The sequence below is a fragment of the Schistocerca gregaria genome, chromosome 7, assembly GCF_023897955.1.
Source record: "Schistocerca gregaria isolate iqSchGreg1 chromosome 7, iqSchGreg1.2, whole genome shotgun sequence".
NCBI lineage: Eukaryota > Metazoa > Arthropoda > Insecta > Orthoptera > Acrididae > Schistocerca > Schistocerca gregaria.
In genome coordinates, this window is record NC_064926.1 from 559704064 (window position 1) to 559722245 (window position 18182).

At 40.6% G+C, this 18182-nt stretch overlaps 1 protein-coding gene across 6 annotated transcripts in view; it reads right to left on the reverse strand.

Moving 5' to 3' along the window:
• The window catches only part of LOC126281932 (neurobeachin), a 2071601-nt gene that overhangs the window by 887585 nt on the left and 1165834 nt on the right, over positions 1-18182 (reverse strand). For all 6 annotated transcript variants that reach the window (XM_049981271.1, XM_049981272.1, XM_049981275.1 and 3 more), the window contains 6 exons: positions 17769-17877; positions 17600-17681; positions 17230-17381; positions 14088-14252; positions 1410-3234; positions 1110-1284 (listed from right to left, as the gene is read on the reverse strand). In XM_049981271.1, the coding sequence (XP_049837228.1) occupies positions 1110-1284; positions 1410-3234; positions 14088-14252; positions 17230-17381; positions 17600-17681; positions 17769-17877 (2508 nt within the window). The remainder of the gene's footprint in view (positions 1-1109; positions 1285-1409; positions 3235-14087; positions 14253-17229; positions 17382-17599; positions 17682-17768; positions 17878-18182) is intronic.

Sequence of the window (18182 nt, forward strand, 5' to 3'; positions counted from 1 at the left end):
TAAGTATGAGTTTTCCATTTTCTTCCCTCAAACATAGCAATTCCAGAATGTACCCAGACACACCGTCCTTGAATGTTTTGTAACAGTCTCTTGTATTACATCTTTTTAAATGTTATTCTATAGTTTTACATTGCTCCTTTTCAAAGCACATCTTTTCTGCCCTAATAATTTTATCTGCATGCTTCTTCTCAAATTGATAGATTTTCCACTTACTCCTTGTTCTCCTGCTATACGAGCTGTTCCCAGCTTCCTTTTTTTTATATCAAAGTGCTTCCTCACATTTACTATTCCACCATCTGTGCTTTCTTTGCTTGTTCCATGGAGCTATTTAAAATGTAATATTGTTAACCATTTCTGCACAATTTTTGGCATCAGTATTCACTTTCTTCAGCATCTTTGAATAACAGATTATTTTTCCTTCAAAGTTTTGTTATTAATTCTGTTATTCATACTGGTGTGTTTCATGAGTGTGTGTTTTGGAATAAATCACATGTGCATTTCAGTTGGGTAGTGATCTGAATCAGCTTATATTCCTCTCTTGACTCTAATGTTCTAGAGTTCTTGATAATTAAAAAACTGGAGATGGCAACCTGGTCAATTTCAAATTCTCCCTGGGAGGAGTTTTGTTTCCACCATTACAAAATAGTTAATTTTTATAAATTCTGAATTTCTATACTATTATTAAGGTTTGCTTAATTTGTAAATGTCTGAAACACCAATTTGTGCAACCATGATTAGTAAGGAACAGGAAATTATAATAATGAAATTGCTGTTGTCTTCATCAGAGAGTACACCAATATTTACTATAAACTAAATATTATGCTACTTCCTATTTTGACAATAGTCTATTTGCGGTACGCTACATCTTTAATAAAAGACATTTTACAACCTACTACATTCAATTAATTTACTCTGACTACTGAAAATGAAAAAGTGATAAAAATAATATCTTTTCAGATCCAACATAGATGACTGGTAACAGAAGTAACAACCAGTAATAAAAAAAAAGTAATAATAACAAAAAATACCAACAAGAACAATAAAGACCCACAAAGAAAATATTGAACTTCAAGTTCTATTAGCAGAGGCATTCAAGTGCCAGAACTTACCTTCTCCAAACCTGAATATCAGTCTCTAGAGAAAAAAGGACATCAGATAGCAAACGCTGATGGATATAAGACCACTTGAATTCTGGTATTCTAAAAGGTGGTCTCGTTGGCCCAGGACTAAACATGGGGCGAGAGGAATTTTGAGGCACTGGTGATGGTTTTGTTCGTTTTGTTTCTGCAAGAAAGATAATGAAGGTAAAACACAAAAAATGGAACTAATGAGATATTTTAATGATTATATATATATATATATATATAAAACAGTATTTTGAGTGAATAAACAGCATTTAAACAACATACCAAAGTGAACTGGATCCACTTGTGTCGAAGTCGAAGAGCTGTGTGGCCGCTTTTGAGGTGATGCTTGATAAGTAGGTATTGCAGTAGTGCACACAGTGTCTCCAACCTGTTCAATAGCCATACTGTCTTTCGTTTCAGCAGTGGATGCAGGTACATCTGAGGTATTATTTACAGAAATTTCTTCGCTCGATTGCGGAGGCACTATTTCACTTTCCACTGTAATAGTAGTCCTATCACTTACCTCACAATCTACAGTTCTAAAGGCCTTATTTTCATTAGACTCACTTTCAACAATATTTGGCACCTGAGAAGAATTCTGAGATAACATATCACAATTATTATTTAATGTGTCAGAGGCAGCAGTCACTTTTACATCATCTACCTCAGCTTTTTGACAGCTTATGTCACTAGCTGGAAAGTCCGTCACTTCAGATTTTAAGAAATCTGTTCTTTCACTTTCACTGAGCACTCGTTCTTCAATTTCACTGTGAGTGCATGGTTCAGATTCTACACTAGGAATCACAATGGCACCTACACTACTGACAGCACTATTTTCTTGGTCTCTCTCACTGTCTGCAGCACAAGAAACATCATCCTGATACCTGTCTTCCTCATGCAGAGGAGAAAAATCTACACTATCTTTATCAACCACTACTAGAACACTTTCATCTGTCACAACTCTTCCCTCTACATCACTTTTTGCTTCCAAGTCCACATTCTTATCTTTTGGCTCTTGAAGTCGCTCTTCTGATTCTTCACCTTCATTATCTTTCTTCTCACTGGTCACGTCAGTAGTGTCAGTCGGTGTCAAGTACGCTTCCGATGTGTCACTGTCAATAACTTCCCTTTCAACTTGTACTGTCATCTCCCTGCTAACGAACTCTAAAACATCTGACTCTTTCTTGAGGATTTCACTTTTAGTTTCCACTAATTCATCAAAACTAGTATCTGCCTCTAATGAACTAAGATGGGAAGAATCTAATTCAAACACTTGTGCAGTACTTTCTCCCTCAGGTTTTTGAGCAATATCTTTACTAACACTTTCTACTACATCTACACCACTCACCACATTCTCTGTTACACTGCTTTCAGTACTTTCTTCTCTGCTTTCAGAAAGTAAAATCTTCTCATTTTCATCACGAGCTGTCTCACACGCATCTGAAACATCTTTAGCAGCACCCTCACTATAAGAACCTTCAACAACACCACTATCCTCACAACTGCCACTGATTCCTTCTATTGAGGTCTCTTCGTCACCCTTGTACACATCTAAGTCTACACTTGCACCGTCTGTACCAGAAACCGGAGACACGAGGGCTTCTTCTGAGCTACCCTCTGTTGTTACAGTGGGTTGGGATGAGCCTTCCATTTGTGGTGTTGGAGAACTTTCTTCTAGTCTGTCACCAGCTTCAAACTTTGGTCTATCTGTATCAGAGTTGTGGTTGTCATCAATGTTGAGTGATGATGATTCCGCTTTGCATACATCACTATAGAGATTGCATGTACTTGAGCCTATGGAAAGCATGTCACTTGGCTGCTTATCATCTTCACTGCCACACTTGGCAGTATCCTCATGCTCTGGTGATCCCAGACCACAGCTGCACACAGGAGGCATGTCCTTATTGTCCGCTGAGGACTGCCAACTGGAGACTGTCGGGTGACTGTGGTGGTAGCCATTAACAATGTGATGCTGCTGGTCCCAGCCAGAGATTGTGCTAATAGGTCTCTGCTGGCGCACAGCTGGATCTGTGATGTTGTCTGATCTCTGCCTTTCATAATGTTCATACATTTGAGCAAACTGCAGCTTAAACTCTTCATATGAGACCTAGAGAATAAAGTGTCATTATTAATTTTGCAAATAGATTAGATTAGATTAGATTAGATTAATACTTGTTCCATAGATCATGAATACGACACTTCGTAATGATGTGGAACGTGTCAGGTTAATAAAAGATGTCTGTACAAGAAATTACATTACACAAAATATTGCATGACACTAATGATTAAGTTTTTTTTTTCTTAGTTTATATCTAAAAATTCAGCCAATGAGTAGAAGGAGTTGTCATCTAGAAATTCTTTTAATTTATTTTTAAATGTTAGTTGGCTATCTGTCAGGCTTTTGATGCTGTTTGGTAGGTGCCCAAAGACTTTTGTGGCAGCATAATTTACCCCTTTCTGTGCCAAAGTCAGATTTAACCCTGCATACTAACAATAACAACTGCAACTCTTATAAAAACCGAATGACAAATGGAACTAGCAAATTCCTTTGTATTTGCGAACCAGTCCTCATTCAGTAAAACACATATTTACAATATAAGCTAAAAAATAAAACAAATATTTTATGGCTTCCAGCCTTATGTAAGTCTACTCGTTTGATATAAGTTTAGTGTCTTGTGCATCTGTTACACTACTTGTAATTCTTCCTTCTGCACTCATCTCCCTACCATATGACTCCTACCCCTGTGACAGTCCCCAGTGCAAGACTTGCTCTATGCACCCTACTACCACAACATATTCCAGCCTTTAATTGGCAAAGCATACACTCTCAAAGAGAGAGACACCTGTGAAATGACACGTCATATACCAACTGTTATGTTAACACTACTCAGCCTTTTACATCAGCGTATCACCTAGTCATCAGTCAGGATGAATGGGCGTAGGCAGAGGGTTTCTACAGGCAACACAAAATATACTGTTGCAGAGCATGCTGTTTAACATGACAGTCATTACCTCAGTGCCTGTTTCACTACTCACACCATCTGGATTCTTCCCCCAAACACCAGTTTCTCAGAACACCGCTGGTGGGAACTAGCATTACAACATGTCCTTGGTTCTCACCACCCACCTGGCCTCAATTTATGTTAATTCCTTCTGTTCCAGCATTTATTCACAGTAACTACTCCTTTCTTCACTGCATTTCAGTTTTCTACATGCTTCATTTTCTGACCTCTGTTACATGCAATGCACTTACCTTTCCACTTTTATTAACTCGTGCACGATGTTTTAGTAGTAATCTCTGTCTTGCACATTACCCTGTCTTCCACCTTTAAGCTCTCAGGTTGTCAAATCTCTTCCAGTGAAGTCCCCAACAATTAGTCTTTCGTTCTCATCCCATCTGGCAGGTCTCCCTTGACCCAGGGTTCAGGGTGACTTTTCCAAACTATACCCCTTTCCTTAAACCTCTCTGTTCCTTTTCTTTCACCCTTCCTCTTTACCCTTCAACTCTTCCACCAAAAGAAGCATGTGAAAGTTAAATCCTTTTGTGTGTGTGTTCCCCTGCCACCACTTGGTAAGTAGATTTTTTTATCTGCCCATTTACACTACAATGTAATTGAACAGATGACAAATCTACAACCAGTGGCAGTAGGCGAATACACAAAAGATATTAGCGTATGCAAGCTTTCAAAGTCAGGGACTCTTTCTTCTGGCAGAGGGGTTGAAGGGAAAGGAAGTGGGGTGAAGGAAAAGGACTACTAAGGTTTAGGAAATGGGGTAGAGTTCAGAAAAGTTAAACAGAACTCCAAGTCTGGGGAGACTTACAGAACAGGATGAGATGGCAAGACAATTGATGGAGACTCTGTCAGATAAGATTTAAAAACCTGACAACTTACAGGAGGAAGGTAGGGTAATATACAAGACAGAGATTACTGTTAAAGCTTCATGCACAAGTTAACAAGAACAAAAAGCTAAGTGAATTGCATGTGACAGACGAGAAAAAACTAAAAGGGAGTGAAGAAAGGCATAGTTACTGTGAAGAAATGCTAAGACTGAAGAAATTAATGTAAATTAAGGTCACACAGGTGATGGGAACCAAGGCCATCTTGTAGCACCAGTTCCCACCTGCAGAGGTCTGAAAACCTGGTGTCTGTGGGAAGAATCCATATGGCGTATGATGAAACAGACACCGAATTCATGAGCGTCACATTGTAGAGCATGCTCTGCAACAGGATATTGTGTGTTGTCAGGTTTTCAAATCTCATCTGATGCAGTTCCCAACAATAAGTCTTTATTTCTCATCTCCTCTACTAAGTCTCCCTTGACCGTAGTTTTGAGTGACTTTTCTGAATTCTACCCTCTTTCCTAAACCTCATCAGTCCTTTTCCTTCACCCCTCTTCCTTACACTTCAAGTCTTATGCCAGAAAGAAGGAGCCACTGTATCCAAAAGCTTCCATACTGTAATACCTTTTATAAGTGCTTTCTTCTGCTACCACTTGGGGAGCAGATTCTTTATCTACCGATTATATCATATTTTCCAAAATTGATTATTTTTGTTGATAAGTTACACTACTTATTTATTTAAGCACAGATCTTTCCGCTCATCTCCAGGAACTCTGCATTAAGAGTCAGCAATTCAAACCACTGGAGGGAACAGACAAGCATAATATATGCTAGTAATGTGTATCACAACAAAGAGTAAAAATAAATGGCTGTCAAAAAATGTTTGTTATTTGTGTATGTAGCAAACTGCGATGCTGGTAACTCAACCAAGACAGTGTACTACATGTTTGTGAAACACATAAATTTTGCATTGTTTGTATTCCTATTTCAAATGTTGAGTGTTTTGTTCATGAGGCATAGACTGGGGTACCATTATAACATCTGCCTAGATAACCGTGGAAAACTGTTTAAAAACCACTCTCAGACTCACCATGTCTACCAGATCTATGCTCACAAATTGGCATACAATCTGATCATGGTGTGGCTCATCTCCCTGTTTAGTAGGCCAGTGTGCTGCAATTAAAGCTGTATTAGCATGTCATTTCTACCATAAATACAGGAAATAGGACATCTGTTAAACATGTTGGGTACACAAGAATAAGCGTAACTTTAAAGGAAGACAGAGATGTATAAGGCTGTTCAAAACTTATGAACGAATCTAGCTTTTCCATGATCTGTAACTGATAAGTAATATAGCACAATGAATCTTGCACCATGAATAGAAATAACAGCTTCAGTACAGTGCAGCACAGTACAGTACAACACAGTACAGAAGGCAACTGAAAGAATTGTGTAATGAGAAGAACAGAATTGACACTTTTATTAAATACAATAATTACACTGAATTCACTGCGACTCAAAATGACCCCCTTGACATTACAAATGGCAGGACGTGGTTCTTAAAAGGGTGTGTGATCATCATGGACAGCAATGCTGTAACACGCTCCATTCTACCAACATTGTTGGTAAGGAGTTCTCATGGTAGGGAACAATATTATGAAAAGAATAGTTGTTACTCAGCATACAGTAGAGATCTCCAGAGTTCTGACAGGTTGGTGTTATTGGGAAGTATCCAGATAACTCGGACGGTGTAACACCGTACCATGATGTGCTGGCCGTGCACCAAGGCATGTTTAGCCACAGGGTGGACCAGGTGAATCTGATGAAACCAAAGGAGTTGAGGTTGGAGAGGAAATTCTGGAGTTGTTCTTCACGGTGAGTCCATATCATGAAGATGTCATCAATAAATCTGTACCAAACTTTGGGTTGGCAGGCTTGGGTAACCAAGAAGGCTTCCTCTAAGCGACCCATGAATAGGTTGGCGTACGAGGGGGCATCCTGGTACCCATGGCTGTTCCCTTTAATTGTTGGTATGTCTGGCCTTCAAAAGTGAAGAAGTTGTGGGTCAGGATGAAGCTGGCTAAGGTACTGAGGAAAGAGGTTTTAGGTAGGGTGGCAGGTGATCGGCGTGAGAGGAAGTGTTCCATCGCAGCGAGGCCCTGGACGTGCGGAATATTTGTGTATTGGGAAGTGGCATCAATGGTTACAAGGATGGTTTCTGGGGTAACAGATTGGGTAAGGATTCCAGGCATTCGAGAAAGTGGTTGGTGTCTTTGATCTTTGCCTCTGTACTTCCACCTCGACTGTTATCTCTGCCAAAACTCTTTTCCTTTACAAATGTCTTCTTGTGTCTGTGTATGTGTGGATGGATATATGTGTGTGTGTGTGTGTGTGTGTGTGTGTGTGTGTGCGCGCGGGTGTATACCTGCCCTTTTTTCCTCTTAAGGTAAGTCTTTCCGCTCCCGGGATTGGAATGACTCCTTACCCTCTCCCTTAAACCCCACATCCTTTCGTCTTTCCCTCTCCTTCCCTCTTTCCTGAAGAAGCAACCGTTGGTTGCGAAAGCTTGAATTTTGTGTGTGTGTTTGTGTTTGTTTGTGTGTCTATCGACCTGCCAGTGCTTCTGTTTGGTAAGTCACATCATCTTTGTTTTTAGATATATTTTTCCTACATGGAATGTTTCCCTCTATTATATTTATATCATTAATTTGAACTCAACAATTACATTTGTTATTGTCACTGTTGCATCTCGAAAGCTTTTATGTCGTCTTACTTTCTCTATCTGTTTTTGCCAGTAGTTTCACTTTGAATTCACTTTCTCCTTTTTACCGTAATCTACTATACAATTTTATCCCGCCTATATATATACTCAATAATATGTAACACATTTCCAAACTATAACCAAAAACTTTTTTCCGCTTTCAACAGCGTTTTTTGGCGGCAACACAACCACCTAACCTTTATGCACATTGTTGTCTACCGACCCAAGTTCACCACAGGATCAACATAGCCCAGTTTTAGCCAACACTTTTTCGCCTTTTTTCACACCAGATCTCCAGTTGCTTTCTAGTTCACCTTTCTCTCTCCCCATATATATATATTTTTTATTTTTATTTTCATTTTCATTTCAGCCTCATGTTACACTTTCCACCTTCTAATACCATGTCACCCTCACAACACCCCCACAACGACCCCATTAAGTTTTATTTACATTCCCTTCGCAAACATGCCTTCGCCATAGCCAGATTATGCTACCATATTTTATTTTCTCAGGCGTGTCTGTTATTTGGCATTACCCCCAAAGTCCTCACACTTAAAGTTCCCATCTCTGGCTGCAACCCATCTTTCCATCAGTCCCTAGACCAGTTCCAAACTGAACAATCCATTGCCCTCACCCACCTAATCCTTCACCTACACATCAACTCAGCCAATGAACACACTCGTCAACTCCTATCCTTAATAAAAGTCCTCAATCTTTCCTCTTCCACATCCACACCAGCATCCTCCTACAGGCTAACCGCAAATCAGAACACGATGCCACATTCCACCTCAAAAATCTATCCAATCTCCTGGTTTCCCACCTCTGGAAAGGCAACTCACTCACCCTTCACAACCTTTCCAGCAAACCTCAACCTCCTCTCATTGCACACAAACCCACTCTCTCCCATCTACTCAATCTCCCACTTCCAGCTCCACTCCCCCCAAATGTCTTCTTGTCCTCAAAATTCCAGTCAACACAATCTGGAACCACGTCACCCTAATTCAGTAGTTAACCTTTCCTCCAAACCTCTCTCCCAATCCGAAACCTCTGTCCTTTCCAAAGGCCTCACTTCAGCCCCACTCCCAGATTCAACCAAACAGCCCTTGTCAAAGATTTACTGTCCTACCCTCGTAGTCTCTGCTGGAAATATCACTTTGCCATGAAGAAAAATAATCCTGATCTCACTCCTAATGATCCAACTCCCCAAGACACTATCCAAATTGAACTCTGCCTGGAACAGTTCTGTCCTCCGTCACAGCGGGACCCACCTCCTCTTCCTCAAAATCACCCTCTCCAAACCTTCCAGGAATTTCTGACTTCCAGAATTGCCTCTCAATCCTTCTTAAGAGACCTTAATCCTGCTCCCAACATCACCACTGCTGAAGCCCAAACTATCCGTGATCTGAAGGCTGACCGATCCATTGTTATTCTTCCAGCGGACAAGTGTTCCACGACCGAGGTACTTGATCGTCGGGAGTATGTGGCTGAGGGTCTGCGTGAGCTTCCAGACAACACCATATACAAAGTTTGCTAAGGTAATCCCATTCCTGATGTCCAGGCGGAGCTTCAAGGAATCCTCAGAACCTTAGGCCCCCTACAAAACCTTTCACCTGACTCCATCAACCTCCTGAGCCCACCAACACCCCACACCCCTACCTTCTACCTTCTTAAAATTCACAAACCCAATCATCCTGGCCGCCCCATTGCAGCTGGTTGCCAAGACCCCACAGAACGTATCTCTGCCTACGTAGATCAATACCTTCAACCCATTACATGCTGTCACCCATTCTTCATCAAAGACACCAACCACTTTCTCGAATGTCTGGAATCCTTACCCAATCTGTTACCCCCAGAAACCATCCTTGTAACCATTGATGCCACTTCCCTATACACAAATATCCCGCACGTCCAGGGCCTCGCTGCAATGGAGCACTTACTTTGACGCCGATCACCTGCCACCCTACCTAAAACCTCTTTCCTCGTCACCGTAGCCAGCTTCATCCTGACCCACAACTTCTTCTCTTTTGAAGGCCAGACATACCAACAATTAAAGGGAACAGCCATGGGTACCAGGATGCCCCCTCGTACGCCAACCTATTCATGGGTCGCTTAGAGGAAGCCTTCTTGGTTACCCAAGCCTGCCAACCCAAAGTTTGGTACAGATTTATTGATGACATCTTCATGATCTGGACTCACAATGAAGAAGAACTCCAAAGTTTCCTCTCCAACCTCAACTCCTTTGGTTCCATCAGATTCATCTCGTCCTACTCCAAATCCCATGCCACTTTCCTTGACGTTGACCTCCATCTGTCCAATGGCCAGCTTCACTCGTCCGTCCACATCAAACCCACCAACAAGCAACAGTACCTCCATTAAGACAGCTGCCACCCATTCCACATTAAAACGGTCCCTTCCATAAAGCCTAGGTCTTCGTGGCAAACGAAACTGCTCCAGTCCGGAATCCCTGAACCGTTACACCAACAACTTGAAAACAGCTTTCGCAACCCGCAACTACCCTCCCGACCTGGTACAGAAGCAAATACCCAGAGCCACTTCCTCCTACCCTTGCAACTGCCCCCGGTGTAAAACCTGTCCCATGCTCCCTCCCACCACCACCTACTCCAGTCCTGTAACCCAGAAGGTGGTACACGATTGATGGCAGAGCCACGTGTGAAAGCACCCACGTGATTTACCAACTGACCTGCCTACACTGTGAAGCTTTCTATGTAGGAATGACCAGCAAAGAACTGTCCAATCGCACGAATGGACACAGGCAGACAGTGTTTGTTGGTAATGAGGATCACCCTGTGGCTAAATATGCCTTGGCGCACGGCCAGCACATCTTGGCACAGTGTTGCACCGTCCGAGTTATCTGGATACTTCCCACTAACATCAACCTTTCAGAACTCCGGACATGGGAACTTGCCCTTCAGTATATGCTCTCTTGTCGTTATCCGCCAGGCCTCAACCTCCGCTAATTTCAAGTTGCTGCCGCTCATGTCTCACCTGTCTTTCAACTACATCTTTGCCTCTGTACTTCCGCCTCGACTGACATCTCTGCCCAAACTCTATACCTTTACAAATGTCTGCTTGTGTCTGTGTATGTGCAGATAAATGTGTGTGTATGTGCGAGTGTACACCTGTCCTTTTTTCCCCCTACGGTAAGTCTTTCCGCTCCCGGGATTGGAATGACTCCTTACCCTCTCCCTTAAAACCCACATCCTTTCATCTTTCCTTTTCCTTCCCTCTTTCCTGACGAAGCAGCCGCCGGTTGCGAAAGCTCGTAATTCTGTGTGTGTGTTTGTGCGCTTTATTTATTGTGCCTATACCGGCACTTTCCCGCTTGGTAAGTCTTGGAATCTTTGTTTTTAATATATTTTTCCCATGTGGAAAATATATATACATATTTTCCAAGACTTACCAAGTGGGAAAGTGCCGGCAGACAGGCACAATGAACAAAACACACAAACACACACACAGAATTACTAGCTTTCGCAACCGATGGTTGCTTCTTCAGGAAAGAGGGAAGGAGAGGGAAAGACGAAAGGATGTGGGTTTTAAGGGAGAGGGTAAGGAGTCATTCCAATCCCGGGAGCGGAAAGACTTCCCTATGTGTGTGTGTGTGTGTGTGCGCGCGCGAGTGTACACCTGTCCTTTTTTCCCCCTAAGGGAAGTCTTTCCGCTCCCGGGATTGGAATGACTCCTTACCCTCTCCTTCCCTCTTTCCTGAAGAAGCAACCATCGGTTGCGAAAGCTAATAACTCTATGTGTGTGTTTGTGTGTTTTGTTCTTTTTGCCTGTCTGCCGGCGCTTTCCCGCTTGGTAAGTCTTGGAATCTTTGTTTTTAATATATTTTTCCCATGTGGAGGTTTCTTTCTATTTTATATATATATATAAAGGCAACTCACAGACCACAGTCTCTGGCAGCTGAAGTCAAACTAGTAGTCTGACATATGCTTCGTTCATTGAATGCTTATTGTGTGACAATCTTTTTGTTGTGCTTATCTGTGGCTCAGTATCTCTGGTATATGGTGAGTAGCAAGTACCCTTTTCATAATGCTGTTACATTCCATTCTGGATTTGCCTTGTTTAGTTCGCCTATTAGGGCATTCCATTCCTCCACCATTGTAGTTGACAACTGCCACTTGGTCATTGGTGCATGTCAATATGCTGCAATACATCTCCTCATCACATCCTACATGTGCTCAATGGGATTTAAGTCGGAGGAACAAGCAGGCCAGTCCATCTGCCAAATATCCTCTTGGTCCAAGATCTCCTCCACCTGCACTGTTCTTTGCAACCATCCATAAAAATAAAGTCTGGACCAAATGCACTCCGGAAAAGATGCACATAGTGAAGGAGTATACAGTATCACAATAACATTCATCAATGGGTGTAATATGTTCAAAGATTCTGAGATCAGTACACCCTCGCAGCATTATGCCTCCCCACACAACAACACCTGGGTCACCAATATGATAATATTCAACAATGTTCCTGGGTGCATTACGTGTTTCCACTCCTCACTATATAAGCGTACGTATAGAATCACTACTCCGAATCACCACTCAGACTGAATCTGCTCACATATGAGCATATGACCCCACTCCTCATTGGACCAGCTCCTATGCTTTTGGCACAATCGCAAATGATGTCATTGACGTCAGGGTGTTAATGGAGCACAATGTACTGGACTTCGAGCAAAGAGGCTACCCCTATTCTGTCTCAGTGCCACTTTGGGATGTGAGACTGCATGGCTTGCAGAGCTGTTAAATGTGGTTACGATTGCACCCATTGTTTGATGTGGGTCTATTCTTGCCCGCTGCACAATCTAGTGTTCATCTGCCACTGTAGTTCACAATGGTCGCTCATCCTCTTCTCTTCTGACAGCACTGCCTGTGGTTTGGAGTGTTTTCTATACAACAATGCTGCTCACAATATCACACTCCTGGGCTACAACTGTCATACCTCATCCTCTTTCTAGTTTCTTGATGATTCTTCCCTGTAAGAAGTCATGCAAACGTTGTCTCCGGATCACATAGCAATGAAGAAAATGAGCATGTTACATCAGAATGCTCCCTGACTGACACAACTGTCTTTTCCTATTTCTTCAACCGCCTCATGTTGCTGGGAGAGCCCGATTTGGCATTAGTCTCACTGAGCTCACACCATGTGCATGAATGAGCGACCTCTGGTGACATGCTCCAGCACTTTCATTCATTCCCAACGAGTAGTTAATATGTTATGTTACCTTAGGTATCTTGTCCTTAGGCTTTCCACAGCAGTGTATATACAAGTATTCTACAGAAGGGGGAGGGTGTAGCAATTAGAATTTCATATGATGGATTAAATGGAAACTGTAAGTGAGATATAGGACATAAACAACAAACAAGACAGACAAGCTAAGAAACTCTCAAAAATTAATGGTTTTATATATATATATGTCTGCTTGTGTCTGTGTATGTGCGGATGGATATGTGTGTGTGTGCGCGAGTGTACACCTGTCCTTTTTTTCCCCTAAGGGAAGTCTTTCCGCTCCCGGGATTGGAATGACTCCTTACCCTCTCCCTTAAAACCCACATCCTTTCGTCTTTCCCTCTCCTTCCTGAAGAAGCAACCATTGGTTGCGAAAGCTAGTAATTCTGTGTGTGTGTTTGTGTGTTTTGTTCATGTGCCTGTCTGCCGGCGCTTTCCCGCTTGGTAAGTCTTGAAATCTTTGTTTTTAATATATATATATATATATATATATATATATATATATATATATATATATATATATATAAAAAATAACAGTACTCAGTTTAGATCAAACTGAGGCAATTTTTTCCAGAAAAAAGGGAGTAAAATTGAGAGGCTTAAAATAAGTGAATATCAAGTGATTCATATAAATAAAAGAATAAACAGAAAAAAGTAAATGATGGCTCGCAATATCCAGGGAGGGGAGTTGGACTGAGCATTTGTGGATGGATACGATGCGGACAGCAACTATAAGACAAACTACAATTGTCTAAACTGTCTATAAAAGTATCACTGATAACAGTCATATTTATCCAATGATGCCATTTTTCCCTAGACCCATTCTATTGTGATTTAAAATATATTTATTTTCTATGTTACTTTTAATTGGTCAGTTTTCATAATTAACAATATCTATGCCTCCAGCTAGTCTTATGGTCACTTCTCAAATTGGAACACTGATTTGAAAGAAGCAGTACAGAAAGTGTTGCTCTTGTGTGCAATCATCTTCACTTCTTATTTAAGAGAATTAAATATACCACAACATTTGATGCCTTGTGTAGGCATCTACATAAAAAAAGAGAGAGAGAGAGAGAGAGAGAGACTATATATTTTCTCTTACTTTTGAATGAACAATTGCAAGAGTATCAACCCAAACTCTCCATCCTCCATATTCATGCTTAATGGCATGATGAAGTAGCATTCGAAACAAAGAGTACACCATGTCTGAAATCTTTTGCTCTTCTGTATTTTTTGGATGGATGTATGCCATTGCTATTAGCCATTCCTGCAAATGAGAAAATATAAGAACATGTAAATAAAATAGAAAGAAACTTCCACATGGGAAAAATATATTAAAAACAAAGATTCCAAGACTTACCAAGCGGGAAAGCGCCGGTATAGGCACAATAAATAAAACGCACACACACACACACACAGACAAGCAGTTCTGTGTGTGTGTGTGTGTGTGTGTGTGTGTGTGTGTGTGTGTGTGTGTGTGCGCGCGCGCGCAAGTATATACCTTTCCTTTTTTCCCCCTAAGGTAAGTCTTTCCACTCCCGGGATTGGAATGACTCCTTACCCTCTCCCTTAAAACCCACATCCTTTCATCTTTCCTTTTCCTGCCCTCTTTCCTGACGAAGCAGCCGCCGGTTGCGAAAGCTCGAAATTCTGTGTGTGTGTTTGTGTGTTTTATTTATTGTGCCTATCTACCAGCGCTTTCCCGCTTGGTAAGTCTTGGAATCTTTGTTTTTAAAATATAAGAACAGTATTAAATACATTTATAGCAATAATCATATTATTAAACATGCAGAGGAAGAAAAACATCACACCAATAACTTTGCAAGAGTACAAATATCAGTTCCATAAAGAAGGTAGAACATTAAAACCCGAAAAAAATCATTATTGTTTTAACAGGTCTCTAAGGCCTACAGGAGAAAAACAGAAGGAAACAACCACACTACACATGGAGAAAAAACAGTATTCTACAAGAAAATTATAACAAAAAATGGCCGATCAGTTACAACAGAAATGATATTATTGCAGATGGTAGTCCATCGTTACCAGTCTCCACCTTCATATTCCACCATTGTCAGCTCCACTTCTTTAACAACTGTTAATACTCAATCCTTCCATCACATCCTTGCATGTCCCCTTGGGTGTTTTCCAACAGGTGGAGAATGGTGGGCTTGGTACAAGAGAGATTTTTCAGCTCAAAAGATTTTGTCAAACCAATGAGGCCCTTTGTGCACTAACATCAGGCTAATGTGTGGTTTTCCAAACAACTGGTACAGGTCTTCTTTCTTTCTTCATTCCCATTTACCACACTGGAATTGTAGATGGGCCCACAGATCTTTCCAAGTACCTTCCTCTTAAAGGCACAGATTGCTTCTTCAGTCATTGCTGATGATGCTCAGGTGTCACAACCATATAAAAGTAATGACTGTTCTAAATTGTTCAGGCTAAAGAACAAGCAATTACTGTTTGTTATTCATTGACATACTACCTTTGTCACTCACTTTTATTAGTCAGTATGGAACACAGGTACCTGAATTCTTGCACTCACTCAAAGGTATGCCCATCAACAACAATGGAAGGAAGGAAAGCTTGACAGCAAGCTACACAAACACAACACTGTCGGCAAATGCCAGGATTTTGTCAATTCCCACTATTTCCATTTCTCTGATTCCATCAGTGTAACAGCTTACTTTTTCCAAGGCTAAGTTTAACAGTACCAGCATCAAAGGATCTCCTTGTCTTGATCCATTTCGAAGAGTGAATGGTGGCAATAGTTGGTTGCGAAACATACTTGACAAGCTGATTCAGAGTAGCGATCTGGAGTTACGAGTAGTTGCATGTATTTTGATGGGATGTCAAATTCTTATAATGTTTACCATAAGATGGGGCGGTCAGTGCTGTCATAAGCTTGTAGAAACTGATGAAGATGAGATGTAATTCCCAACTGAACTCGTAAAATTTTTCTATTAACTACCTCAAGGTATGGGGTCAAGAGTTGATTGTCCAGGGATGAAGCCACACTCGTAGTGTCCCACAATTCCTTCAGCCAGTGGTTTCACATTGTTTAGTAGCAGTGTCATAAAGATTTTATAACCAATTTCAAGTAAGTGGATACTTGTGAAGCACCCTTTTTGGAGATGCTCCCTCTCATTCTTCAGGAATTATTTATGCTGCCCAAATGGCAAATATTAACAGCTTCAAAGCATTCACCAATGTTTCACACCCCAAGCGGAGTATCTCACCTGTGATATCACTATCTCCTGGAGCTCTGTTGTTGTCGAGTGCCTTTAGAGGAACACTGATTTCTTCCTTGGATGGTTCAGGGACTTGTACTCTACCAAACTGGGCCCACATCTTTGTTGTCACTACTGTTGGATTTCCATGATTCACTAAGTTTTCAAAACATTTTAAATAGGCCTTACTGCTCTGACGGTGATACCACTCCATCAGTCACCCACTGATAGATCTTGAGGCCCAGAAAAAGGAGCCTGATGACTCTGATTCTTCGACTGCTATCAACAGACTTTTATGGTGCTCCCATTTCTTCTTCCTTATGAGCTGATCTGTGTTACACCTTGCCTCATAATAAGCTATCCTTGCATCTTCTGAAATCTGATCTAGCCTTTTTAGCCTCTTTGCTAATCGGGTCTCTTCACTGAACCAAGGTTTACTTCTGTATTTTGGATGGGAAACACAATCTTCATTCGCACTCACTAGTACTGCATTCTGTAATGTCAACCCCGCACCTTCCATGCTGAGAGTTAGTGTACTTTACACAAGTGTACCTTGCAATGGGCAGCTTCTACCAACTGATATACAACTAGCTCTTTACACATCCCTGTAAGGTCTCCTTCGTATGATTTCCAGAGCAGGGAGTGTACTAGATAAACAATTATAGGTTTCATGCAAAATATATGGATTATATTCACACAAGTACTGTTTATAAAGTAATGAAACATCATTGTAGGAGTGATTCAAATTACATTTGGTAATAACTGCTGTTTTTCTGTATGATGAAAACAACAGTGTGTAAGTCCTTTACTAAACTTTTAATATTAATACAATCAAAACTTTCAAGTGCATAACCTGAAATGTTTAAAATTGATTATAAAATTAGTTTTCGTTACTGAAACAGCAGTAAACATAAACAGTATCCATTACAAGCTATTTCTCTTGTCACTGCAAACACGTGAGAATAAAAATGTTTCAGAAAGTAAACTTATTGTGTCATAATTGTGCACTCATACCTGCCACACTGACATCTGAAGAACTGTTCTCCTGTTTTCTCTATTGTTATTACAAAGCAACGTCATATCTGATAGAAACAGCTTCTTAACATCCAAAAGTTGTTCTGTCTGTTTAGACTGGCGGATTAATGTGGCAACAACCTTCAAGATCACTGTAAACAAATGCACGTTCACAAATAAGTTTGTTACTTATACGCTGTTTACATTGCACTGAAGTAAATGTGTATCAGTAACTAGTAAATGTACATCAGTAACTGCTATATGACATTTTTCATGCATTTCAAACTTGACACACTGCAAGAGAAATATCTTCAGAGAAAATAGCATGCAAACTGAAGGAGCAATTAACATGGTTATTAACATAACATACTTGGATTTTCCAGTCTAAAGTGTGACTCAGGTTCTGGATGTCTTGTATACAGTATCTGTTGACTGATGTGCTCTGTCATTATCTGTAAGAAATAAACAGAATATTAAGAAATTACCAACGAGGTATTGGTTATAAAAGTACCGACAGAAATCAATGAATAAGCAGATACCTCATATAGTACGTTATATGTTGGCAGAGTCAGAGTTTCTTCATTTAGCAGCAGTCTCTCAGCAAGCAATGTGTAAAGATTATGAGGGCTCATGACATCATATTTCCTCCTGAAAATGGTTTTTAGATTTCTCTTCACAAGGCTACTCATAGTTATTATAATCCAACTACACTTGCTCAAAGTTTCTATACTACATAACATGGAATAACTTATGGACTTCACTCTATGGAATTACAAGACATAGTAACTAAATACTAATTTCTGGCTAATTTTTCATAATTCCAAAGTACTTATTTCCTCAAAACTATTCGATGACATAAAATTTCTGTAATAGGAACACAGGCACATTATATACGTTACAAATTTTAACAAAAACTAGGTTGCTCCTAAAATCATGTTTTAGTTGCAGATCCA